The sequence below is a fragment of the Pelophylax lessonae genome, assembly GCF_965119305.1.
Source record: "Pelophylax lessonae genome assembly, chromosome: 4".
NCBI classification, from domain to species: Eukaryota; Metazoa; Chordata; class Amphibia; order Anura; family Ranidae; genus Pelophylax; species Pelophylax lessonae.
In genome coordinates, this window is record NC_138771.1 from 650,031,320 (window position 1) to 650,041,667 (window position 10,348).

General features: G+C 46.6%; 1 protein-coding gene across 1 annotated transcript in view; it reads left to right on the plus strand.

Annotated features, from left to right (window-relative positions):
- The window catches only part of RNF167 (ring finger protein 167), a gene marked incomplete at its 5' end in the record, with an annotated part of 52,699 nt that extends 43,085 nt beyond the window's left edge, over window positions 1-9,614 (plus strand). Inside the window, 3 exons of the mRNA XM_082256258.1 lie at window positions 5,405-5,498; window positions 7,581-7,661; window positions 8,678-9,614. Coding sequence (XP_082112384.1) covers window positions 5,405-5,498; window positions 7,581-7,661; window positions 8,678-8,943 — 441 coding nt within the window. The 3' untranslated portion in view covers window positions 8,944-9,614. The remainder of the gene's footprint in view (window positions 1-5,404; window positions 5,499-7,580; window positions 7,662-8,677) is intronic.
- Between the last annotated feature and the right edge of the window lie 734 nt (window positions 9,615-10,348).

Sequence of the window (10,348 nt, forward strand, 5' to 3'; positions counted from 1 at the left end):
TAAAGTATTCACAGTGCTTCACTTTTTCCACATTTTGTTATGTTACAGCATAACAAATGAATTTAATCTATTTTATTCCAAAATAGATTAAATTCATTATTTTCCTGAAAATTCTACAAACAATCCCCCATAATGACAACTTGAAAGAAGTTTGTTTGAAATCTTTGCACATTTATAAAAAAAAAAAAAAAAAAAAAAAAACGAGAAAAAAAAAAATCACATGTACATAAGTATTCACACCCTTTGCCATGACACTCAAAATTGAGCTCAGGTGCATCCTGTTTCCACTGATCATCCTTGAGTTGTTTCTACAACTTGATTGGAGTCCACCTGTGGTAAATTCAGTTGATTGGACATGATTTGGAAAGGCACACACCTGTCTATATAAGGTCCCATGGGTAACAGTGCATGTCAGAGCACAAACCAAGCCATGAAGTCCAAGGAATTGTCTGTAGACCTCCCAGACAGGAATGTATCGAGGCACAGATCTGGGGAAGGGTACAGAAAAATTTCTGCAGTATTGAAGGTCCCAATGAGCACAGTGACCTCCATCATCTGTAAATGGAAGAAGTTTGGAACCACCAGGACTCTTCCTAGAGCGGGCCGCCTGGCCAAACTGAGTGATCGGGGGAGAAGGACCTTAGTCAAGGAGGTGACCAAGAACCCGATGGTCTCTCTGACAGATCTCCAGCATTTCTCTGAAGAGAGGAGAAGCTTCCAGAAGAACATCCATCTCTGCAGCACTCCACCAATCAGGCCTGTATGGTAGAGTGGCCAGACAGAAGCCACTCCTCAGTAAAAGGCACATGGCAATCTTTCTGGAGTTTACCAAAAGGCACCTGCGGGACTCTGACCATGAGAATCAAAACTCTCTGGTCTGATGAAACAAAGATTGAACTCTTTGGCCTGAATGGCAAGCGTCATGTCTGGAGGAAACCAGGCAATGCTCACCACTTACCCAATACCATCCCTACAGTGAAGCATGGTGGTGGCAGCATCATGCTGTGGGGATGTTTTTTAGCGGCAGGAGCTGGGAGACTAGTCAGGATGGAGGGAAAGATGAATGCAGCAATGTACAGAGGCATCCTTGATGAAAACCTGCTCCAGAGTGCTCTGGACCTCAGACTGGGGCGAGGCTCATCCTCCAACAGGACAACGACCTTAAGCACACAGCCAAGATAACAAAGGAGTGGCTACGGGACAACTCTGTGAACGTCCTAAAGTGGCCCAGCCAGACCCCAGATTTGAACCCGATTGGACATCTCTGGAGAGATCTGAAGATGGCTGTGCAACGACGCTCCCCATCCAACCTGATGGAGCTTAAGAGGTCCTGCAAAGAAGATTGGGAGAAACTCCCCAAAAATAGGTGTGCCAAGCTTGTATCATCATACTCCTAAACACTTGAGGCTGTAATTGATGCCAAAGGCTGTGAATATTTATGCACATTTGTGAGGTCAGGCACTGATGTTGGGTGAGAAGGCCTGTCTTGCAGTCATTATATATATATATATATATATATATATATATATATATATATATATATATATATATATATATATATATATATATATACACATAGTATCTCACAAAAGTGAGCACACCCCTCACATTATGGGGTATTATTCGTAGAATTTTCAGGAAAATAATGAATTTAATCCATTTTGGAATAAGGCTGTAACATAACTAAATGTGGAAAAAGTGAAGCACTGTGAATACTTTCTGGATGCACTGTGTTAAGTTAGGTTTTAGGGTTAAGGCTCATGCGCACAGATGGTTTGTGACGGGAACGTGCTCTAGTGTGAAAGTCCTGCCATTTTACGTCATATGTGGAAACCCCAGTGGAAAAAAAAAATAAAAAAAAAAACCTCAGCTTTTAAAAAAGTAGGGCCACATACAGCCATTCACTTCTATAGCCGGCCTTGCACGCCACCTGCGGATATCTGGGTGCGAAAAAAGAAAATGCCGGGGATTATTTACGCTACAGCTTCAGCATATTTGCAACATACTGTTCATCTGCTTGAGCCCCTAACCCATTGCCACCCAGGTAACCCATTGTGGGCTTTGACACCCTCACGCCACACACATGCGTTCGTTTTTGTGCAGAGAGCGCGCTCATTGTATGCTCACAGCACAGTGACCGAGCTGTCAGACGCCCCCTGTATATACATTTGTTCTGTGTGAATGCGGCAACAATAATGAATATTATTAGGCTTTTCCCTGAGCTGCTCAAATGTATTTCATTGATTTAAAATGGAAAAAAACTGCATCTGGCCACTAGATGGTGCTCTAATATGATACTAAGAGTCCATTCACACATAAAAATTGTGATTTTCATTGCAACTTTACCCTGCAACTTGATGCAACTTTGGATGAGTGCGACTTTGGCTTTGACCAATGTAATCTGTCTGTTTGTGCTCTACATGTGCAAAAGGGAAAAAATTGCTTAGTTTTGTTTGGTTTCTTTATTTTCTAACGAATTCCAAATTTTCGGAACGATTTGAATTCACATCAGTCGAAAATTGACAGATTGGAGCCGAGTCCTTAACAACCAATGACTCATCAGCTGTCAGCGGGTTTCCCCCCTGACAGCTGAATGTAAAAAAAAGAATGCTGGCATTGAAAAAAATGTCATGGGGTCCCCCCCCATTGCATACCAGACCCTTTGGTATGGATTTTAAGGGGGAAAATGCCAAAATAACCCCCCCCCCCCAAATCCATACCAGACCCTTAGGCCCCTTTCACACTTGTACGAACTAAAAGTCGCGCGGCTTTGATGCGACTTGAAGCAATGCCTGTGTAATCTTGAGGTCTATGGACCTCAAGTCGTATCAAAGTGGGACCAAAGTCATGCAGGGACTACTTTTAAAGTCGCACAGATATGAATGGTACTCGTGAATGGAAGTCATGGGCTACGACTTGTCATGCGACTTTGCAGTCCCAAGTCGCAGAAGTGTGAAAGGGGCCTTAAACATGTGCAGAACTTAAAAAAACGTTTTAGTTTAGTTTGGTTTCTTTATTTTCTAACGAATTCCAAATTTTCATTCGAATTTGAAAATTGATTGATTGAGTGTCCCCCAATGTATACAAGGCCCTTTGGGTCTGGTATGGATTTTAAGAGGAATCCCATGCCAAAATAACCCCCCCCCCCCAAAAAAATCCATACCTGACCCTTATCTGAGACTTCAGGAAAAGGGGGAGGCAGCAAGTGAGGGGGGGGGGGTATTTGGAGTGGAGTCCCCCCAATGTATACCAGGGCCTTTGGGTCTGGTATGGATTTTAACCACTTAAGCCCCAGCCCTATTTCGGACACTTTTTGTTTACAAGTTAAAACCAGTATTTTTTCCTAGAAAACTACTTAGAACCCCCAAACATTTATATATATTTTTTTTAGCAAAGACTCTGGAGAATAAAATGTCGGTCATTGCAAAAATTTTTGTCACGCGGTATTTGCGCAGCGGTCTTTAAAACGCCATTTTTTTGGAAAAAATTTGAAAAATCACATTTCACTGCATTTAAAAAATACTAAACAGTAAAGTTAGCCCATTTTTGTATATTGTGAAAGATGATGTCACGCCGAGTAAATAGATGCCCAACATGTTACGGTTTAAAATTGCGCCCCCCCGTGGGATGGCAACAAACTACGGTCAATAGAGATCTCAATCTGCGACGCTTTAAATTTATTAAACGGTTACCAGTTTAGAGGTAGAGTGTAGCTTTTTTTTTTTAATTATTGCCCACGCTCTGGCAATCGCGGCGATACCTCACATGTGGGGTTTGAACAGCGATTTCATTCGCGGCTCGACTTATACGTTTTTTTTTTGTGTGCGAGCTAACGGTGACGGGGACGGCTAAATTTTTTTTTATTTTTCCTATTTATTTTTTATTTTTTTTTTCAACTTTATTACAGGTTTTTTAAAAAAAAAAAATCTGATCACTTTTATTGCTGTCACAAGCAATGTAAACAAGCAATGTAAACATCCCTTGTGACAGCAAAATGTGTGACATGTACTCTTTATGGAGGGATCGAGGGTCTAAAAGACCCTAGACCCCTCCACTACACTTCCCTGTATGCAAAACGCCGAAAACGGCATTTTTGCATACAGCCATTTTTTAAAACTGCCGCCTTTTGCAGCACAGTAACCCGGAAGTGACGTCATGGACGCCGCCTCCGGGTTACGTCATCGGAGACCCGATCGATGCCGTTTCCGGCATTCATCGGGACTCCATCCAGCCGGCGGACCTGCCGGCTGGGTGCTCGGGGCTCCCGGTGGGACGGAGCCACGGAAGGCGGCGGGAGGGGGGGGACGTCCCCTACCGCCCCCCCCGGGTAACGATCGAGCGGCTCCCGAGCCGCATCGGTCGTTACCGACGGAAAGCCGACCGTCGGCTTCAAACCACGGTACCGGGATGATGTCTCTAGCTAGAGGCATCATCCCGGTATAAGCCCGCAAATTTTACCGACGTAGCCCTACGTCGATATGCTGTATGTGGTTAAGGGGGATCCCATGCCAAAATAACCCCCCCCCCTCCAAAAAAAAAAAATCCATACCAGACCCTTATCTGAACATGTAGGAAAGGAGTGGGGGCGGTGGCGAGTGGAGGGGGGGTTATTTGGAGTGGAGTCCCCCCAATGTATATCAGGCCCTCTGGTTCTGGTATGGATTTTAGGGGAACCCCATGCCAAAATAACCCCCCCCCCCCCCCAAAAAAAATCCATACCAGACCCTTATCTGAGCATGCAGGAGAGGAGGAGGGGCAGCGAGTGAGCACCCCTCCCCTGAACTATACCAGGCCACATGCCCTCAACATGAGGGGGTGGGTGCTTTGGGGCAGGGGGATCTCTGCCCCCCCCCCCCCCCCAAGCACCTTGTCCCCGTGTTGATGGGGACAAGGGCCTCTTCCCCACAACCCTGGGCTGTAATTGTGGGGGTCTGTGGGTGGGAGGGGGACTTATCAGAATCTGGAAGCTCCCTTTAACAAGGGGGCCCCCAGCTCCTGCCTTCCTCCCTATGTGAATGAGTATGGGGTACATGCCTGCTCTGCCCTATGACAGCTCTTAAATAGCTGAGGGGCGGTGCCACCCGGTTAGGGGATGCTTTCCTATTGACCCTTCTCTTCAGTGTTTTCTGAAACCTTCTAGCATCGGGATCCCTGGAGCTTCCAATCTTTCCCCCCAGTCATTCCATATGCTTTCCCAGCAGCCTGTGTAATCTGATCTCACTGCCATTTCCACAACAGCAGCTCTCCTTTGAGCCTGCATTGCATCGCTTGCAATATTTTATGAAAAGGATACACTGTATATACAATGCAACATATATTCTGTATCAGAGAGGTCAGCCAGGGACCCCCTCTGGGGTTTGACCACTCCCCTCCCCCTTGTGTTTCATGCTCTGTCTTCCTGCAGGTTGTGCGCTGCGTACAGCACAGGAAGAGGATGCGCCGGAACCGCCTGTCTAAGGATCAGCTGAAGAGGATCCCCATTCATAAGTTTAAGAAAGGTCGGTATAGAAAGTGAATAGAAACTAGGTATAGAAACTGTGGCCCTTTGCTTGCCTTTATCTGGCCCTTAGGGCACCATTCCTCCCACTGATACTATGCGATATTCCCACTGACAACAGCAAGGGGGGCAGTATTCCTCCCACTGATACCAATGATGGGGCACTATTCCTCCCACTGACACCAATGATGGGGCACTATTCCTCCCACTGACACCAATGATGGGGCACTATTCCTCCCACTGACACCAATGATGGGGCACTATTCCTCCCACTGACACCAATGATGGGGCACTATTCCTCCCACTGACACCAATGATGGGGCACTATTCCTCCCACTGACACCAATGATGGGGCACTATTCCTTCCACTGACACCAATGATGGGGCACTATTCCTTCCATTGACACCAATGATGGGACACTATTCCCCCCCAATGACACCAATGATGGGACACTATTCCCCCCCACTGACACCAATGATGGGACACTATTCCCCCCCACTGACACCAATGATGGGGCAATATTCCTCCCACTGACACCAATGATGGGGCACTATTCCTCCCACTGACACCAATGATGGGACACTATTCCTCCCACTGACACCAATGATGGGGCACTATTCCTCCCACTGACACCAATGATGGGACACTATTCCTCCCACTGACACCAATGATGGGACACTATTCCTCCCACTAACCCCAATGATAAAGATTGTTCATCCCACTAATACCTCCTACTGCCCACAGGGGGTATGTAATTATTTTATCCCCACTGACTACCAAGCCTTGGGCATTTTCTACTCCCACTGGCCATAATCCGGCCCCCCTAAAGTCTGAAGGACAGTAAACTGGCCCTTTGCTTAGAAAATTTGTAGATCCCTGCACTAGATCATGCCTGAAATCCTCCAGAAAACTGTGAGGGGGGCCCAAGGTTTCGACTGCCTAGGGGCCTCCACAGAGTTTAACACGGCACTGCCTCCGGGGAACATGGGACCATGGTGTCAGAAGGGCAAATTGGAGTAGTTTCCGGGACATCCGTTTTCCGATCTGCTCTGCGATGAATGAACCCGGAAGTGCTCAGCTCTGATCATTTCCAGGTGCAGAGCTATCAAACTCCCTAGCACAGTCCAGGGGAGACAATTAGGAGTCTAACCCCAGATGTCTACATAAAGAGAACCTATCACCTGCCAATGCTAATATTGGGGGCGTGCTAGTGCTCTTGTGATAAAGTTATATTAAAAAAAAAAAAAGTGACAAATCTATTATTTGCCCTCCGTGAATATGCAAATGTGGACGTGTGAGCAGTGCCGGGACAAGGTCATCCAGATCCAAGATGTATGAGCGTTATGTGTCAGCACCCCCCCCCCCCCCCCCTCAAAAAAAAAAATCTAATCTGCATGCTTACCCCCTAAACCTTAATTCTCCCTCTCCCCCCAAAAAAATCCACCCCTTGTTAAAATCCCCCCTCCCTGCACAAATCTTTGCCCTCTCAAATTTCTTGTCCTAACCAAGGCCAGGACAAGGCAGGAGGGGCGGCTGCCCTGGGCACTTTGGTATTATGTGAGTTAGGGGGAGGGAGAATTTGGGAGTCAGCAGGTGATAAGAACTGTTCTAGGAGGGGAAATGTGGGGGAGGGGGGTGCTAGGAGTGGTGATTTTGGGGGATTCATTATGGGGGGGAGGTGAGGGAGGAGGATTTGTGCTAGAAGAAGTGATATGGAAGAGGGTGTAGGGGTATATTTCCCTAGAGGGGGACATTTTATTTTGGGGGGATTTTGCTAGTAGGGATAATTGGGGGGGGGGGGGGTATTTGTGCTAGCAGGAGGGATGGGGGAGGGGGGTATTTGTGGTAGTAGGGATAATTGGGGGGGGTATTTGTGCTAGCAGGAGGGATGGGGGAGGGGGGTATTTGTGCTAGTAGGGATGATTGGGGGGGGGGGGTATTTGTTTTTTATTTTATTGATTGTTGCTTGCCACGTGAAGCTGGAAAAAGTACTTCTTTGGTGCAGAGCCTGTGGCTGTGTCTTTCAAATTTTTGTAAGCTCAGGGATTAGAAGTTCCTAATTTTCCATCCTGTCCTGTCCAGGAGACCCATATGAAGTGTGCGCCATCTGCCTTGAGGAATATGAAGAGGGTGACAAGCTTCGCGTTCTCCCATGTTCACATGGTAAGACCCCTCCGATATGTGGATTTTGTGTTTGGAAGATGCACTATATTACCAAAAGTATTGGGACGCCTGCCTTTACACACACATGAACTTTAATGGCATTCCAGTCCTAGTCCATAGGGTTCAATATTGAGTTGGTCCACCCTTTGCAGCTATAACAGCTTCAACTCTTATAGGAAGGCTGTCCACAAGGTTTAGGAGTGTGTCTATGGGAATGTTTGACCATTCTTCCAGAAATCCATTTGAGAGGTCAGGCACTGATGTGGATGGGAAGTCCTGGCTCGAAGTCTCCGCTCTAAAGCATCCCAAAGTTGTTCTATTGGTTCAGGTCAGGACTCTGTGCAGGCCAGTCAAGTTTCTCCACTCCAAACTCATCTATGTCTTTACTTTGATTACTTTGTGCACTGGTGCGCAGTCATGTTGGAACAGGAAGGGGCCATCCCCAAACTTTTCCCACAAAGTTGGGGGCATGAAATTGTCTAAAATGTCTTGGTATGATGACGCCTTAAGAGTGCCCTTCACTGGAACTAAGGGGCCAAGCCCAACCCCTGAAAAACAACTCCACACAATAATCCCCCCTCCACCAAATGATTTGGACCAATGCACAAATCCAGGTCCATAAAGACATGGATGAGAGAGTTTGGGGTGGAGGAACTTGACTGAGTCCTGACCTCAACCCGATAGATCACCTTTGGGATGAATTAGAGCGCAGACTGCGAGCCAGGCCTTCTTGCCCACATCAGTGCCTGACCTCACAAATGCGCTTCTGGAAGAATGGTCAAACATTCCCATAGACACACTCCTAAACCTTGTGGACAGCCTTCCCAGAAGAGTTGAAGCTGTTATAGCTGCAAAGGGTGGGCCAACTCAATATTGACTAAGAATGGAATATTGTTAAAGTTCATGTGCGTGTAAAGGCAGGCGTCCCAATACTTTTGGTAATATAGTGTATATGGGGTGGGATTCCTAAGGGGTGGTCGTTTGAGCTGATGACATCCCAATTCCTCTCTTTGCAGCATACCACAGCGGCTGTGTGGACCCCTGGCTGACCAAGACCAAGAAGAACTGCCCGGTTTGCAAGCACCGCGTCCTGCGCTCTGAGGACGATTCGGACTCCGAGGGAGGGGGTGAAGAAGCAAGTGAGGGAGGACGGGGAGATGAGAGCGACAATGAGCGCACCCCTCTGCTGCGGCCCTCCCCATCGTTTGGGAGCATGGCCGAATCCCCAGCCGCCCAGCAGGAGGAGCAGGAGGAAGCACCCACTACGGCGGTCATAGTGTGAGACCACAAGCCACAGTTCATGGATTTAGACTGCCTGGTCCCTTCCAGAAACCCATTCTCTGTGTGTGTGTGGCTGACCGTTTGCTCTTGTGACTCACCCCATCTACACAGTAATCCTCTAAGGTTCGGGTATCCAGTCCTTTCCTGTTCCTGAACTTTTTGATTCTTGTTGGAAAATTTTGTTCCCCACCTTGTGATGTTTGTTCTATTTACCTTTAACTCTTTGATTTTTTTTTTTAATTCCTCCCTACATCCCATTTTACTTCACTATTAGGAAGGACATTTTGAAGTCCAAGCCCACCCTAAACTGATATTTCAATGTTGAGTAGATACTTCTGGGATGACCACCTTTTATAGCTCAGAGGATATTGGCGAGCTCTGTTCACCACTAAGTCTGTGAAGGTCCTCGTTCTTCCAAGTCATGGTATCTCTACCAGTAGTTAGTTATGGTCTTTACATCTCCTGGAAGGTTGAGGACATTTTGCAACCTATTCAAGTTGCTTCCTCGTTTCTAGGGAAGTCCGCAACATATCCAGACGGTTAGCTCCTCCACTACCATGGTATCACGTCACTGAGTGTCGATGATGGTGGCATGAACCACCGAAAGTCATAATATATCTAGCAGTAGTTAGTCATGGTCAACTGGACTTCTTTTGGAATGTTGAGAACATTTGGAAAGCTATCCAAGTGGCTTCCTCATTTCTAGTGAAGTCAGCAACATATCCACACGGTTAGCTCCTCCACTACCATGGTATCACGTCACTGAGTGTCAATGCTGGTGGCATGAACTATTGAAAGTCATCAGAAGTTAGTTATGTAATAATAAAGTAGTGCAGCACCATCCTAGTGGTAAAAGATACATAAAAAATAATTATATTGTAAAGTCCCAATGATATCAGGTATCCATATAAGCAGGTAAGTCTCCAGTGATATGTGGTCCTAAGGCAAATCCATACGATTCTTGTGTCCACACGGGTGCTCATGCAAACCCACCACCTGTTAACACTGCCACTCACCTTATCAATGAGACCCTACAGGGTCAACCAGCATGTCATCCCAAACAGAAAATGAATGTACATCCTGACACTTCCTTCCTTAACGGTAACCAATGAATGCACCTCCAATGCGCTGACAGCTCCTCAGAAATAATACCGCAATGTGTAGGAGAGAAAAAGAAAGATCGAATGCTCTCTGTATGAAATTAGTAGCTTTATTCCATAAATCATTACACTCACATTTCAGAAGAAGGTATTGCGCATATCTGCAGAGTTTGCGAGCGACCGTGCATCAGATCCGCCAACCCGGAAGAGTGAGAGACGGCTGCGGGTCACATGACGTCCCCCGTACGCGTTACGTCCGAAAAGTAGACGGAACTTCTTCAGCGTAGTTAGTTATGGTCAACTGGA